The 20811-nt window shown below is 48.3% G+C and overlaps 1 protein-coding gene across 1 annotated transcript in view; it reads right to left on the reverse strand.

Moving 5' to 3' along the window:
- Positions 1-20811, reverse strand: part of rgmd (RGM domain family, member D) — a 129090-nt gene that overhangs the window by 25762 nt on the left and 82517 nt on the right. Inside the window, exon 2 of the mRNA XM_086004508.1 lies at positions 20550-20590. Within this exon, the coding sequence (XP_085860634.1) occupies positions 20550-20587 (38 nt within the window). The 5' untranslated portion in view covers positions 20588-20590. The remainder of the gene's footprint in view (positions 1-20549; positions 20591-20811) is intronic.

A 20811-nucleotide genomic window follows, 5' to 3' on the forward strand; every position in this document is an offset into this window, starting at 1 on the left:
ATAATAGTTGCTGCACTTTCGAAGTCATTCATGTGAAGGGCTTTGGGACGTTTCCGAGGAACTGGATAAAAACACAGAGCGAACGCTTTCATGCCCATTGCAGCCCAGTCCCTGTGCAAATTGCAGACAACAGCGGGAATAAAACTCTTGTCGATCTTTAATCATTTACGATTTTTATTGAAACCTAAACAAAAATTAACTGGGGGTGGAAATTATGACAACCAAGGAAGGGAAGTGTAAAACGGAGTTATTCCCCACCCCCCATACTTTATAATAATAATTAAACTGTAAATGTTGGATTTAATGTATTGCAATATGCATCTATTTTACACGTTGCATAAAAGTTTTGCAAACTTTGCGGGAGTTTGATTGCACCGCCCCTTTAAGTGCCTGGGTCGAGTCAGGCTGATGTGCAATGCAATGGGCGGGGATGGGACGGATCCAACACGTTAGGCTGAGGTTGCAAGTGCTCAAATCCTGACACCAACAAGTGCCTTTTTCCCCCCTCTCTCTGCACAGACTCCGCCTTGCAGTCATCGCTATCGGCGCTCAACAGCCTTTAATAAGAGCCCGTTGGGTGCAATCAACACCACTGTCGAGTATTTACAAGCACATAATCTGCAAACCCCCTTATCAGGACCTGGATCAGACAAGGAAGGTTGTTGGGTTAGAGGCGATCATCGGGGCAATCGTGTCTTCAAAGGCACTGGAGGCCTCTAGGGTGTAAAGTTTTGCCAGGCGTTTGAATGATGTTTCTTGCCCTTTAAAGAGGCGGATCTTTGAGCAGAGCTCTCATATCTTTATTTTCAAAGAGAACTTAAGACCTGAACTTCTACAGCGCCTTTCACGACCACCAGACGTCCCAAAGCGCTTTGCAGCCAATGCAGTACTTTTTTGAAGTGTAGTCACTGTTGTAATGTAGCCAACGCAGCAGCCAATCTGCGCACAGCAAGCTCCCACAAACAGCAATGTGAAAATGACCAGAGAATCTGTTTTAGTGATGTTGGTTTGAGGGATAAATATTGGCCCCAGGACACCGGGGAGAACTCCCCTGCTCTTCTTCGAGATAGTGCCGTGGGATCTTTTACGTCCACCTGAGAGAGCAGACGGGTTCTTGGTTTAATGTCTCGTCTGAAAGACTGGAGCGAACAGCCTTTTATCTCATCATAAATATATATATATCTCACCATGGAGTAAATAATAAAGTGAGCCCAGTTCTGCTTAAGCCATTGTTTTTCTCTGTTTTTCTCATGCTGTTTGGTGATGGTCAGATCCTGGCATGTACTCTGAGGAAATCCTTAGCAGTTGTATATAGCCTGCACTGTTTATTTGTGTTATATTTTCTGCCTATTTAGATTCCCCCCCCCCCCCCCCAACCACACACACACACAAAAAAAACCAACAGAAGATGAGGTTATATTCTGGCTCACTGCACTTTCAATTTTTAAACTGTTACCATCTCCATTCAGACAGGTTCAGTTGGAATATATAAGAATCATTCACTCAGGAAGCCCAATGATGCCTTTAGCCAATGCCGCACAGCACTTTGTGATTTCTTTAAAGCTTTTGTGCTCTTATATGATAGAGAATGTTAATACTAGGGAACGACATCAATGACAACCTGCATTTATATAACAACAACTTGTATTTATATAGCGCCTTTAACGTAGTAAAACATCCCAAGGCGCTGCACAGGAGTATTTTAAGACAAGAAATTTGACACCGAGCCACATAAGGATAAATTAGGGCAGGTGACCAAAAGCTTGGTCAAAGAGGTAGGTTTTAAGGAGCATTTTAAAGGAGGAAAGAGAGGTAGAGAGGCGGAGAGGTTTAGGCAGGGAATTCCGGTGCTTAGGGCCTTGGCAACAGAAGGCACGGCCACCAAAGGTTGAGCAATTATAATTGGAGATGCTCAAGAGGGCAGAATTAGAGGAGCGCAGATATCTCGGGGGGTTGTGGGGCTGAAGGAGATTACAGAGATGGGGAGGGGCGAGGCCAGGGAGGGATTTGAAAACAAGGATGAGAATTTTGAAATCGAGGCGCTGCTTAACCAGTTGCCAATGTAAGTCAGCCAGCACAGAGGAGATAGGCGAACGGGACTTGGTGCGAGTTAGGACACGGGCAGCCGAGTTTTGGATGACCTCAAGTTTACTTAGGGTGGAATGTGGGAGGCCGGCCAGGAGTGCGTTGGAATAGTCAAATCTAGAGATAACAAAGGCATATTGTGCCTTTAATGTAGTAAAATGTCCCAAGGCGCTTCACAGGAGCGTTTCAGCATACCAGAGTGTGAGGAACCATTAAGGGTAAATCACCTCATGCTCACCCCCCTTGTAGATGCCAGCTTAACAGTGCCCAGTGGTGTTTTGGACAGAAGATTTAATAATGTGTAGTGAATGAAAAAAGAAGTGTTGGGTGAAAGAATTTGCAAGGGCCAACTCAGATACTCTTAAGATAGCAAAATACTGCAGATGTTGGAAATCCGAAATAACAACAGAAAATGCTGGAAAAACTCAGCAGGTCAAGCAACATCCGTGGAGAGAAATTTGAGTTGACGTTTCGGGTCGAACCCTTCTTCAAAACTGGAAAGAAAAGAAAATAGATCGAAGGCAGGGCTGCGATCGGACAAAAGAAGTGAAAGAAACAAAAGAAGTAAAAGACAATAAAAGGTATTCGAAGCTAGACGAGATGGTAATAGGCTGAGATTAGGTGTGAAGTGTACTGGCAGGGCAAGAGATAGCTGCCAGGTGGGAGAGAGAAGCAAAAGGAAAGGGGGGGGGGAAAGGAGTGGAAAAATTACAAGAAAAAATGTAATCGGGGCCGAGGTTATGATCTGAAATTGTTGAACTCGATATTGAGTCCCCCTTTCCTTTTGTTTCTCTCTCACACCTGGCAGCTATCTCTTGCCCTGCCAGTACACTTCACACCTAATCTCACCCTATTACCATCTTGTCTAGCTTCGAATACCTTTTATTGTCTCTTTCACTTCTTTTGTTTCTTTCACTTCTTTTGTCCGATCGCAGCCCTGCCTTCGATCTATTTTCTTTTCTTTCCAGTTTTGAAGAAGGGTTCGACCCGAAACGTCAACTCAAATTTCTCTCCACGGCTGTTGCCTGACCTGCTGAGATTTTACAGCATTTTCTGTTGTTATTTCAGATACTCTTAATATGGAGATGCAGAATATATTTAGTGATGAAGTTAAAGGTGGAAGTTGCACGTAGAATTGCTAGATGAAATAAGACCAAGGTCCATCGAGTTCGCCTTCTACCATCCTGGTAGTCACATGATATGACGATAATGGAGTTGTTGGATAATCACAGCGTTCAATCTCTATCAATGAGTCTACAGAGCCAGACATGAGGCGAGGGAAACCCCCAATGGTGGAGAGCTTTGAGAACCAGAGGTCCAATGTCACCTGTTCCTCCCGAGCTCGCTACACTTACCACGCATCAAGTCTCAAATTACTCATAGACTAGATCCCAAAATGTTATCGCATACGTGTATGCAAGAAATGCTCTACTTGCACCAAGAAACGATAAGAAGGATGTACCAATGAAGGCACTACAACTGAAAATAGAAGGCAACTTACTTTATGTATGCCAGGTTGCCAAAGTGGATGTACTGGTGTAAAAAAACATGGCTCACGTTATCCTGTGAATTCAAACTGCTTTTATAGAAAGAAAGACTTTCATTTATACAGAGTCTTTCGCAACCTCAGGATATCCCAAAGCGCTTAACAGCCAATGAAATACTTTTGAAGTGTAGTCACTGTTGTAGGATCGCAGAAGCTAATTTGCGCACAGCAAGCTCCCACAAACAGCAATGTGATAATGATTAGATAATTTGTTAATGATGTTGGTTGAGGGGTGAGGACACTGGGTAGAACTCCCCTGGCTCTTCTTTGAAATAATGCCATGGGATCTTTTATGTCCACCTGAGAGAGCAGACGAGGCCTTAGTTTAACATCGCTTCTAAAAGACGGCACCTCCGACAGTGCAGCACTCCCTCAGCACTGCATTGGAGCGTCAGCCTAGATTTTGTGCTAAAGTTTCAGGAGTGGGATTATGAACCCACGACCTTCTAACTCAGAGGCAAGAGTGCTACCCACTGAGCCACAGCCAACATTTGATGTTTGAAAGCCAAACTTGCGATGAGCAAGAGGCCAAGAACTGGAGCAATTTGTGAACAAGGGGGGCATAGCTGGAGTGGCAGCCCAGCGCCCCGAGGAAACCAGGTGGGAAATTGCTGCCTTTCTGCTTCCTGATGCCTGCCTCACTGCTGTGCCTGGCTGTATCTCGTAGCTGGTGTCCCTGCTTCAATCCAGCCGGCTGCTGCAAGTGGAGACTCCTGCTCTTCCAATAGATCGGGAATCCCCGACATGCGACACAGAGCCCACTCCCTGAACAAAGCAAGAAGCATCAGGTAGGAACTGCAGCTGGGACAGGGCAGGGAGAAGATTACCAAATAAGGAGAGTGCCTTTGGGAACTGTGAGGGGAGGGTGTGTGGGGGGGGGGGCGGGGGCGGTTGCGGGGGGAGCGAAGAATTCCATCATCAACTGAAGGAGGTTGGAAGGGGTAGACTGTCTCTGTCAACTGTGGGATAGGTTAGAGGAGATTGTCTGTGTGAAAGAGGAATATGCCTTTATATAGGAGCAGGAGCCGGCCATTCAGCTCCTCGAGACTCTTCTGCCATTCAATCAGGTCATGGCTGATCTGTAGCTTAACTCCACCGATCCGCCTTGGTTCTGTAACCCTTTGGGAAGGGGGAAGTAATGGTTTCTTTGGTCTGTTGAATACAGATTAATCTGAATGTCACTTACCTTTCCTGTAAAAAAAACATTTTTTGGAATAAAAGTGAACAGTTGTAAAGTTAAAAAGAGTCTAACATTAAGCAAAATACAGCAAATATAATGTAAAAAATTCAAATGATGTTTATGGGAGCATGTCTTCAGATTCCTCCCTCCCCCATAGGGATGCATGCAACAGTGTGCATAGGGGTAATAGGGGCTGCACTTGGAAGAATTGTGCACAATTTAAAATTTGCTACCTAAAGCCCTAGGGGGTGGGCCCTTGTATCACGAGTCATTAACTGGCCACAAAAGAGAAAACGGTTTATTTAATAAGGGGGGGAGGGAAGGTGCTGGTTCTTGCACAGTTGGAGGAATGCACCTGATGTGGATCGTGTTCATCCTAAACTGTATGTCTATCTCCATATACTAGATACACACACTTTTGTCTCCATTATTTAGCGACAAGGATGAGGCTGCACAGGATGGAAGTAAATAGAAATATTGAAACATAGACGATAGGAGCAGGAGTAGGCCATTTGGCCCCTCGAGCCTGTTCCACCATTTAATGAGATCATGGCTGATCATCCAAATTCAGTACCCTGTCCCTGCTTTCTCCCCATATCCATTGATCCCTTTAGCCTTAAGAAATATATCTAACTCCTTCTTGAATATATTTAATGAATTGGCCTCAACTGCCTTGTGTGGTAGAGAATTCCACAGGTTCACCACTCTCTGGGTGAAGAAATTCCTCCTCATCTCAATCCTAAATGGCTTACCCCTTATCCTTAGACTCTGACCCCTGGTTCTGGACTCCCCCGCCATCAGGAACATCCTTCCTGCATCTAGTCGGTCTAGTCCTGTTAGAATTTTATAAGTTTCAATGAGATCCCCTCTCATTCTTCTAAACTCCAGCGAGTATAAGCCCAATCAACCCAATCTCTCCTCATACGTCATTCCTGCCATCCCAGGTATCAGTCTGATGAATCTTCGCTGCACTTCGCAAGAACATCCTTCCTCAGATAAGGCGACCAAAACTGCACACAATACTCAAGGTGTGGTCTCACCAAGGCCCTGTACAACTGCAGCAAGACATCCTTGTTCCTGTACTCGAATCCTCTCGCTATGAAGGCCAACATACCATTTGCCTTCTTAACCGCCTGCTGCACCTGCATGCTTACCTTCAGCGACTGGTGCACAAGGACACCCAGGTCTCGTTGCACTTCCACTTTTCCCAATCTATTGCCATTCAGATAATAATCTGTCTTCCTGTTTTATCCACATTATACTGCATTTGCCATGCATCTGCCCAATCACCCAACCTGTCCAAATCATACTGGAGCTTCTCTGCATCCTCTACACACACCCACCCAGCTTTGTGTCATCTGCAAACTTGGAGATATTACATCTAGTTCCCTCGTCTAGATCATTTATATATATTGTGAATAGCTGGGGTCCTAGCACCGATCCCTGCAGTACCCCACTAGTCACTTCCTGCCACTCGGAAAAAGACCCGTTTATTCCAACTCTTTGCTTCCTGTCTGCCAACCAGTTCTCTATCCAAGACAGTACCTTACCCCCAATCCCATGTGCTTTAACTTTGTACGCTAATCTCTTATGCGGGACCTTATCGAAAACCTTCTGGAAGTCCAAATACACCACATCCACTGGTTCTCCCTTATCTATTCTACCAGTTACATCCTCAAAAAATTCCAGTAGATTAGTCAAGCATGATTTACCTTTTGTAAATCCATGTTGACTTTGTCCGATCCTGTCACTGTTTTCCAAGTGCTCTGCTATTACATCTTTTATAATGAACTCTAGCATTTTCCTCACTACCGATGTCAGGCTTACCGGTCTATAATTCCCCGTTTTCTCTCTACCACCTTTTTTAAATAGTGGGGTTACATCAGAATTAGTACATGTCCCTAATGCTGAAGGTTCTAGTGTGGCAGCCAGTGGCTCAATGGGCCGCACCCTTGTTTCTTTGTTAGAAGGTTGTGGGTTCAAGTCCCGCTTCCAGAGACTTGAGCACAAAAATCTAGGCTGACACCCCAGTGCAGTGCTGAGGGAGTGCTGCACTGTCGGAGGTCCAGCCTTTCGGATGAGACATTAAACCGAGGCCCCGTCTGCTCTCTCAGGTGGACGTAAAAGATCCCACGGCACTATTTCAAAGAAGAGCAGGGGAGTTATCCTGGGCCAATATTTATCCCTCAATCAGCAGCACAAAAACAGATTGTCTGGTCATTATCACATTGCTGTTTGTGGGAGCTTGCTGTGCACAAATTGGCTGCCGCATTTCCAACAGTGACTACACTTCACAAAAAGTATATCATTGGCTGTAAAGCACTTTGCGACGTTCTGAGGTTGTGAAAGGCATTATATAAATGCAAGTCTTTCTTTTTCTTTAGAAGAGGTGTTGGCTGCTGAGGGACCAGCAGATAGACAGTGAAGGTCCAGCATGCTAAATGGTCCCCCCCCCCGCCTTAAGTTCACAGAATCATACAGCACAGAAGGAGGCCATTCGGCCCATTGTACCTGTGTAAACTCAAATCTTTCCTTCCTACTTTATAACAGTGACTACATGGCAAAAGTACTTCATTGGCTGTAAAACACTTCGGGACATCCTGAAAGGTGCTACATAAATGCAAGTCTTCCTTTTTTTAAAGGTTGTGATTGACTTAGCTTCATCAGCCCTTGTGGTAATATAGTCCATATTCCGATAGCCCTTTGTGTGAAAAAAAATTCTCCTACTCTCCTGTAGTTCCTGAGCTGAAATCAGTAACTATGGTAAAATTGCCCCTTCAGCGTAGGGATATAAATTAAAGGCACAGTGTCCCTCTGCTCGCCCGATTACTCACATCTTACTTTTATCATGACAAAACTAACCACTGAGGAAAATTGGGCCCTTAACTGCAAATAAAAAATGTTGTGTAGTTTTTATGGAAATTACCTTTTAAATTAAATTGAAGTTTCCAAATATTCAATTACCTTTTTTTAAAAAAAAAATAAAAGGTTTGATTCTGTTAAGGGGAGGGGCTGTCACAGAGATTTGTTTTTTATGAGTTTGGAAGAAACAGCCACTGTAGGCCAGACAAAAGCCATACTGTCTCTTTAAACCTCTCGATAGCCATCTGCTGAAGGCCGTAAAGCACAGATGTTCTAAACCGTGCAGAAATGTCACTGGCCTCTGAAAAGTGGTCAGTTCCAATTCCTTAACCCTTTGGCTGACTGGCTGGCCGTGGGGCCACTCTCTCTGTCTCTCTCTGTCTCTCTCTCTCACCCCCTCCTCCTTCAGAAAGACTCCACTTTGGCCGTGCTTTGGATCACCTCCCTTAGCTTCTCTCCTACTCCCTGTTCGCTTCCTTCTCTGTAAAGCGCCCTGGGGACATTTTGCCGTCTGAAAGGTGTCAGGTATAAATGGGAGCTGCGGGGGATATATAAAAGAAGAAAAGGACTTGCATTTCTATCGCGCCTTTTATGTCCTCGGGACATCCCAAAGCTCTTTACAGCCAATGAAGTGCTTTTTGAAGTTTGGTCACTGTTGTAATGTAGGAAACGAGGCAGCCAATTTGCACACAGCAAGCTCCCACAAACAGCAATGAGATAAATGACCAGATACTCTGGGCACGATCATGCCAGCCCTGGAGAGGCGGGTTTGGAGGCGGGACAGCCGGGAAAATGGCAGAATCTGGGGGCGGGTGCCCATCCCGCCCACAACCCGCCTCCCGTGCCATCTTCCCAGGAGGCGGGTAGCCGACCCGCGCCGGGTCTCGTCTCCTGGAGGCAGGAAGGGGAATTACAGGTAGTTAACAGGCAGCTGAGAGGGTTATCCCCATTTTTCTACCAGAGGCGTGGGCTTTCCGACGTCAGGAAACCCTGCCAGGGTCACCGAGGCGAGCAGTGGGTCTGCGGGGGTCAGAGGGGTGCAAAAGTGCGCTGTGGAGGTAAGTGCAAGTGTGGAGAGGTAAGTATGTGAGGTGAGTGAAAAGTGATAGAAAATGTTTACTTGCCTTTGTTTGTTCCTGCAGGCTTCAACAGTTGGGGATGCGGAGAGTCTCGCATCTCACCGGCAGAGATGACAGATGGCTGCTGCATTCTCCAATGCAACAACCATCTAATTTCTGCTCACAAAAGAGGTTTGATAAGTCTTGAATTCAAGAACTCATCAAGCAACAGAGAATGTCAGTGATGACAGCTTCCCCTTAATCGGCATGCTAAACCCGCTGGGCGGGCTTAACAAGGTCAATGAAGGGAAAATAGTGTGGGTTGGCCACAAGTCGATGGAGGCGGGACTAAAACCTGACAAGCAGCAGTCCTGCCTCCAACGCGCCTCCATTGACAAAATCGCCCCCTCAGTTTTAGTGATGGTGGTTGAAGGATAAATATTAGATTATTAGTCAGGACACCTGGGAGAACCTCCCGGCCCTTCTTTGAAATAGTGCCGTGGGATCTTTTGCGTCCATCTCATTTAAAAGACGGTACCCCCCCAACAGTGCAGCGCTCCCTCAGCACTGCATTGGAGTGTCCGCCTGGATCTTTGCGCTCATGTGTCTGGAGTGAGACTTGAACCCACGATCTCCTGACTCAAAGGTACCACTGAGCCACGGCTGACACAGCAAAGTAATGACCAGTTAACCTGTTTTGATGGCGTTGGTTGAGAGATAAATTGTGGCCAGGATATCGGGGATAGCTCCATTTTCCCGGCAGTCCCGCCTCCAAACCCGCCTCCCCAGGGCTGGCGAGATCACGCCCAGAGGGCTGGATTTTATCAATGGAGGCGAGTAGGAGGCGGGACTCCCACTTTTGGGGTTGTAGTCCCTCCTCCATCGAGTTGTGGCCAACCCACTCGATTTTCACTTGATTGACCTTGTTGAGCCGCCCAGTGGGCTCAGCAGGCCAATTAAGGGCCACCCGGCAACAGGTGATGTCACAGATCGACATTTCATCTGTCAAGAGCTTTTGACAGATGAAATATCAGCGTTTGACAACTCTTTGAAGCTGTCAAACACTGACAATCTATACTCTAAGTTAATTCCTTCCTCTCAGGCTGATTTAGAGATCTCTCCAGAACAGAAAGCAGAGGCTGCAGATTTTGACAGCTCGCGGCCATTCTGCTTTCTGTGCCGGTGAGATGAGGGACTCCCGAGACCTGAAGGAAGGAAGCCTGTAAAGGTAAGTAAAACTTATTTAAACACTTTACACACACCAAATACACTTACCTCTGCACTCATGCACCCATCACTCACCTGAACACCGGACATCTCGAACCCTCCAAGTCCTTCAGCCCAACGGCCCGCCTCGCTAACTTGGGGTGGTTTGGAGCCATCGGGAAGCCCACACTTCAGGGTTAAAAATAGGGATTAGGCTATCCGATCCCGTCAGTTTACCGTCGGGCGGGTTAAGGTAAAATGACCTCCTGCGTAGAAAATATTTCTTCTGACGACAAGGAATGACTGAGAAGTTGTAAATGCTCCAAGAGGCAGGCATTGCTACTCAGATTGGAGGTCGGCTAAGCTGCTGTTTAATTAGGATTTGAGGAGATTGGCATCTGTCAGCTAACTCGCTGATTATTAGGATTTAATAGAGATTTACTAGAATGGTACCGGGGTTGCGGGACTTTAATTACGTGGAGAGACTGGTGAAGCTGGGATAGTTCTCCTTAGAGCAGAGAAGGTTAAAGGGGAGATTTGATAGAGGTGTTCAAAATCATAAAGGGTTTTGATAGAGTTAATAAGGAGAAACTGTTTCCAGTGGTTGAAGGGTCGGTAACCAGAGGACACAGATTTAAGGTATTTGGCAAAAGAATCAGAGGGGAGATGAGGGGAATTTTTTTACGCAGCGAGTTGTGATCTGGAAGGGCAGTGGGAGCAGATTCAATAGTAACTTTCAAACGGGAATTGGATAAACACTTGAAGGGGAAACATTTGCAGGGATGTGGGGAAAGAGGGGGAGTGGGACTAATTGGAGAGCTCTTTCAAAGAGCAAGCACAGGTATGATGGGTCAAATGGCCTCCTTCGGTGCTGTTCCATTCTATGATTCTATGAAATCAGGCTTCCTTGTTAGGGACATAAAGGGTCACTTTGGGAGGCTGCACTGTCAGCGAGGGTCCTTGGTAAGGCACTACTGTGCTGGTTCTCTGAGCCATGCTCGCTGCCCATGAGGCTCTCTGTGGAGCTGAGATATTTCCGAATGCCCGTATCCCGGAATCCGAATTCGGCACCAACGGAAAAGCAGGCAGCTTGTCCCCAGCTACAGTCATTTTCTGTTGTCTCGCGGCCTGCACTTTCATGCCTTTATTCCCTCGGCCAGCCTTGAACTTACACTGACCTTTCCTAATAATAAAACCTGTACAAATCCTGCACTGTGCTCTCAACAGAATATGCCGTATCACACTGCTGCGCTTATCAGCACAAGATGGGAACACAATTAAGTGATTCTGGCGAAGGCAGCGGCCTCCCTTGTGCCTGGATGTAACCAAAGAGACAGGGTCCCTGGGATGGGGCTGCCCAAGTGGAACGAATGCAGTTTTGTTTGTCCTCAGCCCCAGCTGTTCCTCACAGAGTGCTCCTCCCCTTCACGTATGGAAACCTTAGACTTTACATTCAGAACCCAAAGTCCAACCATTTGCACCAGGCAGGGCCTGGCTATTAACCCCTTTCACTCTAATCCAACAATGGAGGAGTTTTACATGAGAGGTGGTCAGAATCTTCTGTTGAACTTATTAACCGAACTAGCAAATCTCCCACTGTACCGCTCATAGCAAATCATTTTATCTCATTGAAGCAGACAAAATTATTACAGGGCTTGATAGGGTGGATGCTGGGAGAATGTTTCCCCTGGCTGGGGAGTCTAGAACCAGGGGCCACAGCCTCAGGATAAAGGGTAGGCCATTCAGGACTGAGATGAGAAGAAATTTCTTCACACAGAGGGTGGTGAATCTTTGGAATTCTCTACCCCAGAGGGCTGTGGAGGCTCAGTCATTGGGTATATTCAAGACAGAAGTTGATAGATTTCTGACTAGTAAGGGCATCAAGGGATATGGCGATAGGGCCGGTGAATGGAGTTGAGGCAGAAGATCAGCCATGATCTCATTGAATGGCGGAGCAGCCTCGAGGGGCCGAATGGCCGACTCCTGCTCCTATTTCTTATGTTCTTATGTTCTTATTTTGTACTCTGCTTATAAGGACATTCTGCTGCTAAAATGTGACTGTGTGTAACTTAGTGTGTCTCTTTAAGGCCACAGGTTCTAATTGGTGCGCTTTCCTGGGTTAATTAGAGCCTAATTAATTGAATCAGAGAATGATACAGCACAGAAGGAGGCCATTCGGCCCATCGTGCCTGTGCCGGCTCTTTGGTAGAGCTCTCCAATTAGTCCCAGTCCCCCCTGCTCTTTCCCCGTAGCCCTGCAAATTTATCCTTTTCAAGTATTTATCCAATTCCCTTTCAAAGGTTACTATATTGAATCTGCTTCCACTGCCCTTTCAGGCAACGCATTCCAGATCACAACTCACTGCATAAAACAAAATTCTTCTCACTTTCCCCCTGAATTTTTTGCCAATTATCTTAAACCCGTGTCCTCTGGTTACCGACCCTCCTGCCAGTGGAAACAGTTTCTCCCTGTCTACTCTATCAAAACCCCTCATGATTTTGAACGCCTCTATTAAATCTTCCCTTAACCTTCGTTGCACTAAGGAGAACATTTCCAGCTTCTCTACTCTCTCCACATAATTGAAGTCCCTCATCCCTGGGACCATTCTAGTAAATCTCCTCTGCACCCTCTCCAAGGCCTTGACATCATTCCTTAAAGTGTGGTGCCCAGAATTGAAGACAATACCCCAGCTGAGGCCAAACCAGTGATTTATAAAGGTTTACCACAACTTCTTTGCTTTTGTATTCATTGGGGGCGATTTTTCCAGCCCTGGGGAGGCGGGACTGCCGGGAAAATGGCAGAATTTGGGGGCGGGTGCCCAACCCACCTCCATGCCATCTTGCCAGGAGGCGGGTAGCCGTCCCGCGCTGGGTCTTGTCTCCTTGGAGGCGGGAAGGGATTAAAGCCTATTAACTGCCTGTTAACAGGTAGTTAACAGGCAGAAAAGACGATTATCCCCTTTTTGTCCTCACAAGTGCGGGTTTCCCGAAGGCTCCGAAGCCTGCCAGGGTCACTGAGGCGAGTAGTGGGTCTGCGGGGGCCTGCGGGGTCCAAAGGTGCGCTGTGGAGGTGAGTGATGGGTGCAAGTGTGGAGAGGTGAGTATCTGAGGTAAGTGCAAAGTGTTAGAAAAATTGTATTTACCTTTATTTCTTCCTGCAGGCTTCAATCGGTGGGTATGCGGAGAGTCTCGCACCTCCGCGGCAGAGATGACAGATGGCCGTTGCATTCTCCGATGCAACAACTATCTAATTTCTACAAAAGAAAGAGGTTTGATGAGGTCTTGAATTCAAGAACTCATCAAACTACAGAGAATGTCAGTGTTTGACAGCTTCACAGAGCTGTCAAACGATGACAATTCATCTGTCAAAAAGTTTTGACATTCTCTGTAACCGGCTTTCCCTTAATTGGCCTGCTAAGCCCACTGGGCGGGCTTAACAAGGTCAATCAAGGGAAAATAGCGTGGGTTGGCCAGAAGTCGATGGAGGCGGGACTAAAACCCGACAAGTGGGAGTCCCGCCTCCAAAAGCGCCTCATTGGCAAAATCCAGCCCTGTGCCTTTATTTATGGAGCCAAGGACCTTTATGCTTTTTACCAGCCGTATTAACTTGTCCCGCCACCTTCAAAGATTTGTTATTAAACCGATCCTTGGGTCAATTGGAGGCTAATCGTTCTTAAGCTGATCCTCGGGTCAGTTAGAGGCTAATTGTTCTTAAACCAATCTTCGGGTTAACTCGAGGTCAGACCGACTTTCTTTCTTTACTTTTTTTTAAAAAGCTTGACTCCAGACTTCAATTACAAGGTATTTTCTGTTGGTGGAGAAGTTTCCCTGTATATTGGAAATGATTGAGGGAAAAATTTGCATATGTGACAGTGTGACATCTGGAGTGTTACAGAGCCAATGGCAGCAAGAGGAAGAGGAAGAACAGCAGCAGCGACACTGATAGACCGCACCCGCGCACATCTTCCTCATTCCCACCACGAGAATGGGGATGGCAGCAGAACTGAGAGATTCGGATGTAGGGAGCAGCATTATAAAGTTTGCAGATGATACCTAACTTGGCAAAGTAGTAGATAGTGATGAGGATGGTTATAGGCTTCAGGGTGACGGTCAGGATGGTGAAATGGGCAGAAGCGCAGCAGATGGAGCTCAATGCGGAGAAGTGTGAAGTGATGCACTTTAGGAGGACTAACATGGAAAGACAGTGCACTGTAAATGGCACGGTTTTGGAAAGTATAGATGAGCAGAAAGACCTTGGTGTCCATATACACACATCCTTAAAGGTGGCAGGGCAAGTCGATAAGGTGGTTAAAAAGCATCTGGGTTACTTGGGTTTATAAAGAGAGGAATAGAATATAAAAGCAAAGAGATCAGGCTAGAACTTTATAAATCACTGGTTAGGCCTCAGCTGGAGTATTGTGGACAACTTGTGGGCCTCACACATCAGGAAAGATGTAAAGGCCTTAGAGAGGGTACGGAGGGGGTTCACCAGGATGTTACCAGGGATGAGGGACTTCAGTTATGAGGAGAGGTTGGAAAAGTTCGGACTGTTCTCCTTGGAACAGAGAAGGTTAAGAGGTGACCTGATAGAGGTCTATAACTTTGTGAATGGGTTGGACAGGGCAGATGTGGAGAGAATGTTTCCACTTGCGGGAGAATCCAAAAGTACCAGATAGTTACTAATAAATCCAATAAGGAAATAAGGAGAAATTTCTTTACTCAGAGAGTGGTTAGAATGTGGAACTCGCCACCACAGGAAGTGGTTGAGGCAAATAGCTTAGATGCTTTCAAAAGGAAACTAGGGGAGTACACGAGAGTAAAAGGAATAGGAAGATATGCTGAAAGGCTGAGATGAGGTGGATGGAATGGGAGGAGACTCGTGTGGAGCATAAACACCAGCGCAGACTAGTTGGGCCGAATGGCCTGTTTCTGCGCGGTCTATTCCATGTCAATCTGTGTACCGGGTCATCATTGACGCACCCTTTTCCGTGCGCATCAACTCATTTGGCGTCCGCTTGTGCCACTTGATGAAAGCGATTTCCAAACTTTGCCAAGCCCGTTGCCTGCGAGCACAGCAATTTTAATGCAACCTGAATTTTAATGAACTGGGTGGTGATTTGAATCCCCCAGGGCAGTGGCACTGATGGGGAAATACTTACCGCCCGGGGATTCCACACACATACGGACTTTCCAGCAGGGGCCACAGGATCAAGAACCCGTGGTCATTTTCACCTTCCCTACCCCAGGAGTAACCAGCTCACGATGTGGTCTCCTCTACATTGGGGAGGCCAAACGCAGATTGGGTGACCGCTTTGCGGAACATAGAAACATAGAAACATAGAAGATAGGAGCAGGAGTAGGCCATTCGGCCCCTCGAGCCTGCTCCGCCATTCAATGAGATCATGGCTGATCATCCAAATTCAGTACCCTGTCCCTGCCTTCTCTCCATATCCCTTGATACCTTTAGCTCTAAGAAATATATCTAACTCCTTCTTGAATATATTTAAAGACTTGGCCTCAACCGCCTTCTGTGGTGGAGAATTCCACAGGTTCACCACTCTCTGGGTGAAGAAATTCTTCCTCATCTCTGTCCTAAATGGCTTACCCCTTATCCTTAGACTATGACCCCTGGTTCTGGACTCTCCGACCATCGGGAACATTCTACCTGCATCTAGTTTGTCCAGACCTGTCAGAATTTTATAAGTTTCGATGAGATCCCCTCTCATTCTTCTAAACTCCAGCGAGTATAAGCCCAATCGACCCAATCTCTCCTCATATGTCATTCCTGCCATCCCAGATATCAGCCTGGTGAATCTTCGTTGAACTCCTTCCATGGCAAGAACTTCCTTCCTCAGATAAGGCGACCAAAACTGCACACAATACTCAAGATGTGGTCTCACCAAGGCCCTGTACAACTGCAGCAAGACATCCTTGCTCCTGTACTCGAACCCTCTCGCTACGAAGGCCAACATACCATTTGCCTTCTTCACCGCCTGCTGCACCTGCATGCTTACCTTCAGCGGCTGGTGCACAAGGACACCCAGGTCTCGTTGCACTTCCCCTTCTCCCAATCTATTGCCATTCAAATAATAGTCTGCCTTTCTGTTTGTGACACCAAAGTGAATAACCTCGCATTTATCCACGTTATATTGCATCTGCCACGCTTCTGCCCAATCACCCAACCTGTCACAATTTCAGATCATAACCTTGGCCCCTATCACATATATATATTATATAATTTTATTTATTTATTTATTTTTAATTTTAATCCACACTTTTTGTTTGTGCCTTCTGTTCTTCTCCCCCACATGGCAGCTGTCTTTCATTCTGCCAGCGCAATTCACACCTCATCTTGAGCCATCCTTTGTTCCTTTACCTGTCCCATCACCACCTCCTCTGGCGTTCAATATCTCTCAATGTCTCTTTATCTCTCCGGCTTTCTATCCTATCTCTGACCTTCCCTTTTGTTCTTTCATCCCCTCCCCCCTTTTCCCAGCCCCTAAACTTGCTTAAAAATCTATTCCCTTTTCCTGTTTTTTTCCAGTTCTAACGAAGGGTCTCCGACCTGAAACGTTGACTTTGTTTCTCTCTCCACGGATGCTGCCTTGGCCTGCTGAGTTTTTCCAGCGTTTTCTGTTGTTATTTTGTAACCAGGTCAATTGTTGCTGAACTGCCAGCACGTCAGCTAAGAACAGCTAACTCGGCACAACCATAATGTTATGAGGGGCCTAGATAGAGTGGATGGGAAGGAACTATTTCCCTTAGCAGAGAGGTCAATAACCAGGGGGCAGAGATTTAAAGTAATTGGTAGAAGGATTAGAGGGGAGTTGAGGAGAAATCTTTTCACCCAGAGGGTGGTGGGGGTCTGGAACTCACTGCCTGAAAGGGTGGGAGAGGCAGAAACCCTCATCGCATTAAAAAAGTACTTGGATATGCGCTTGAAGTGCCGTAACCTACAGGGCTACGGACCAAGAGCTGGAAAGTGGGATTAGGCTGGATAGCTCTTTGTCAGCCGGCACAGACAGGATGGGCCAAATGGCCTCCTTCTGTGCCGTAAATTTCTATGATTCTATGGTCTCTATGGCCTGGCTACGCACTGGGTAAACTTGCTGAGACATCAGGGGACCCTGCGATAGTGTCCTGAGCCTGGCCGTTCCTCCCTACAAAGGACCACCCCAGATAGAACCGGTTTCATTTCAGTCCGAACACAGATTCAGTTCCATTGCTAGGGGCGGGTAATGATTTACAGTCTCTAAACCCTACAGGAAGCGATGACAAAATGGAGACCAGTGAAAATCCAGATCAAGGGAGACAGTTTCAACAAAATGAAGGCAGGGCACCAGACCCCATGCGTTTGAACTGATACGACAACTGCGGGGGGGGGGGTTGGGGGTGTGGGGTTGGGGGTCTCGGCAGCAGCGCCCAGTGAACCCGGCAACTGACTGTAAAAGTAAAAAGGGGAGACCAACCTCTCTAGACAGTAAAAAAAAACAGAGGGAATGTAGAGGCACCTTTAAACAGTCACCTAGAAACACAGGGAAAGCCAGAGGTCCAGTCAATGATAATGCTGTGCTACTTACACTCTCTCCACTGTACAATGAGATCTCAGGATGCAGCCATATGGAAGCACTTCACAGGAAGTCGAACTTTTTTTGAAACTTAATAAGGAAGTGATTGTTGAAAAAAAACAGGTGCAGAGAAGATTGCGCATATTTCCTTAATCGCAGTGGAACCTCCATTATCCACCCTCCTATTATCTACCATCCCCTTTATCCGCCGTCCCCTTTATCCACCAGTGCGGGGCATTTGCTTCACTGCACAGCTTCTTTTGTCATTTGCTACTTTTCTTAGTGAGCAAATCCACACAGCGTTTGTTATTTGTTTGGTGCGCCCACTTAGCGTGTCGGTCGTGGCTAAGCTGGTAACACGCTCTCGCCTCTGCAATTGGAAGGTTGTGGGTTCAAACCCCAATCCCGACACTTGAGCGGGGAAATCTAGCCAGACGCTCCCAGCGCGGTGCTGAGGGAGGTGCTGCACTGTCGGAGGTGCCGTCTTTCGGCTGTGATGTTAAACCGAGGCCCCGTCTGCCCTCTCAGGTGGATGTAAAAGATCCCCATGGCACCATTTGAAGACGAGCAGGGGGAGTTCTCCTGGGTCTTGCTGACGGGCAGTCTGGGGTTTGGGGCACGGTTGTGATGTGTTAGCTGCTGACTTGAGCTGTGTTTAACCTGAACTATCCTCTTGAGGCTGCTGCACAGGTACTCCCTGTGCAGATATGGTCTAATTAGTCACACCCTGAGGTCAATTAGAGGATATTGCTGAGGGGAGTTTCGGTAATTGACAGCTGCTTGCAAGTTCTACCCTTGGGGATAGGCCATGTTTCCAAGGCCAGGAAACCAGAAGGGAAATAACTGGCTTTCTTTCTCTTTTTTTTGTGTGTGGCTGTGTGGCGAGAGTGTGTATGTTTTATGTAAGTATGTTGAGGGAGTGTGAGTGTACGGATAGTCTGTGTGCGTGAGTGGAAGGAGCTGCCTCCGCAAGATCCTGCAAATCCATTGGCAGGATAGGCGCACCAACGTCAGTGTTCTTGCTCAGGCCAACATCCCCAGCATCGAAGCTTTGACCACGCTCGATCAGCTCCGATGGACGGGTCACATCGTCCGCATGCCCGATACGAGACTCCCAAAACAAGCGCTCTACTCGGAGCTCCGACACGGCAAGAGAGCCCCGGGTGGGCAGAGGAAATGCTTCAAGGACACCCTCAAAGCCTCCTTGAAAAAGTGTAACATCCCCACCGATGCCTGGGAATCCCTGGCCCAAGACCACACAAAGTGGAGGAGAAGCATTCGGGAAGGCGGCGAACACCTCGAGTCTCTTCGCTGGGAGAAAGCGGAAGGGCAGCGCAAGGAGCGCAAGTTAACCCAAGCACCCCACAACCACCGTCTGCCCCACCTGTGACAGAGACTGTAGGTCCCGCATTGGACTCATCAGTCACCTGAGAACTCATTTTTAATGTGGAAGCAAGTCATCCTCGGTTCCGAAGGACTGCCTAAGAGAGAGAGAAGAGTATGTGCGTGTGAGTGGAGGGAGTGTGTGCGAGTGTGCAGGAGGGAGTGTGTGTGAGTGTGCAGAGGGGAGTGTGTGCGAGTGTGCAGGGGGAGTGTGTGCGAGTGTGCAGGGGGGAGTGTGTGCGAGTGTGAGCGGGGGGAGTGTGTGCGAGTGTGCAGGGGGAGTGTGTGCGAGTGTGCAGGGGGGAGTCTGTGCGAGTGTGCAGGGGGAGTGTGTGCGAGTGTGCAGGGGGGAGTGTGTGCGAGTGTGCAGGGGGAGTGTGTGCGAGTATGCAGGGGGAGTGTGTGCGAGTGTGCAGGGGGGAGTGTGTGCGAGTGTGCAGGGGGGAGTGTGTGCGAGTGTGCAGGGGGGAGTGTGTGCGAGTGTGCAGGGGGAGAGTGTGCAGGGGGAGTGTGTGCGAGTGTGCAGGGGGGAGTGTGTGCGAGTGTGCAGGGGGAGTGTGTGCGAGTGTGCAGGGGGGAGTGTGTGCGAGTGTGCGGGGGGAGTGTGTGCGAGTGTGCGGGGGGAGTGTGTGCGAGTGTGCGGGGGGAGTGTGTGCGAGTGTGCAGGGGGGAGTGTGTGCGAGTGTGCAGGGGGGAGTGTGTGCGAGTGTGCAGGGGGGAGTGTGTGCGAGTGTGTGCGAGTGTGCAGGGGGGAGTCTGTGCGAGTGTGCAGGGGGAGTGTGTGCGAGTGTGTGCGAGTGTGCAGGGGGAGTGTGTGCGAGTGTGCAGGGGGGAGTCTGTGCGAGTGTGCAGGGGGAGTGTGTGCGAGTGTGTGCGAGTGTGCAGGGGGAGTGTGTGCGAGTGTGTGCGAGTGTGAGCAGGGGGAGTGTGTGCGAGTGTGTGCGAGTGTGCAGGGGGGAGTGTGTGCGAGTGTGCAGGGGGGAGTGTGTGCGAGTGTGCAGGGGGGAGTGTGTGCGAGTGTGCAGGGGGGAGTGTGTGCGAGTGTGCAGGGGGGAGTGTGTGCGAGTGTGCAGGGGGGAGTGTGTGCGAGTGTGCAGGGGGAGTGTGTGCGAGTGTGCAGGGGGAGTGTGTGCGAGTGTGCAGGGGGAGTGTGTGCGAGTGTGCAGGGGGGAGTGTGTGCGAGTGTGCAGGGGGAGTGTGTGCGAGTGTGCAGGGGGAGTGTGTGCGAGTGTGCAGGGGGGAGTGTGTGCGAGTGTGCAGGGGGGAGTGCGTACGAGTGTGCAGGGGGGAGTGCGTGCGAGTGTGCAGGGGGGAGTGCGTGCGAGTGTGCAGGGGGGAGTGTGTGCGAGTGTGCAGGGGGGAGTCTGTGCGAGTGTGCAGGGGGAGTGTGTGCGAGTGTGTGCGAGTGTGCAGGGGGAGTGTGCGAGTGTGTGCGAGTGTGAGCAGGGGGAGTGTGTGCGAGTGTGTGCGAGTGTGCAGGGGGGAGTGTGTGCGAGTGTGCAGGGGGGAGTGTGTGCGAGTGTGCAGGGGGGAGTGTGTGCGAGTGTGCAGGGGCGCTTCTATGCATTGCCCCTCCTCCCAACCTGCACCTACTTTACTCACAACTGCTTCCTAACGACACCCAGGATGTAGCAGAACTCCAAGGAGACAAAAAGAACTTACTGCGACGAGCACATCCGGGATCTGGTCACGCTCCTCATCGCCTGAAAGGAACGAGAGAGAGAGGGAGAGAGTGAGAGTAAAGCTCCAGTGAGAATTTCATCGCATTTTACTCACATGCAGTTTTACACATTGCTTAAACCCGTTGCACACTCTCCCATTGTGTTTCCGGTAAAGCATTCCTGCTCCCACTGTAGTTGTGTTTAACATTTGCCTTTGTTGGCAATTGACAGTATTTTATTTTAAATAGAGGTTTTATTTTCCC

Source organism: Somniosus microcephalus, chromosome 13 (assembly GCF_052327205.1).
Source record: "Somniosus microcephalus isolate GS21.2 chromosome 13, FLI_Smic_1.0, whole genome shotgun sequence".
NCBI lineage: Eukaryota > Metazoa > Chordata > Chondrichthyes > Squaliformes > Somniosidae > Somniosus > Somniosus microcephalus.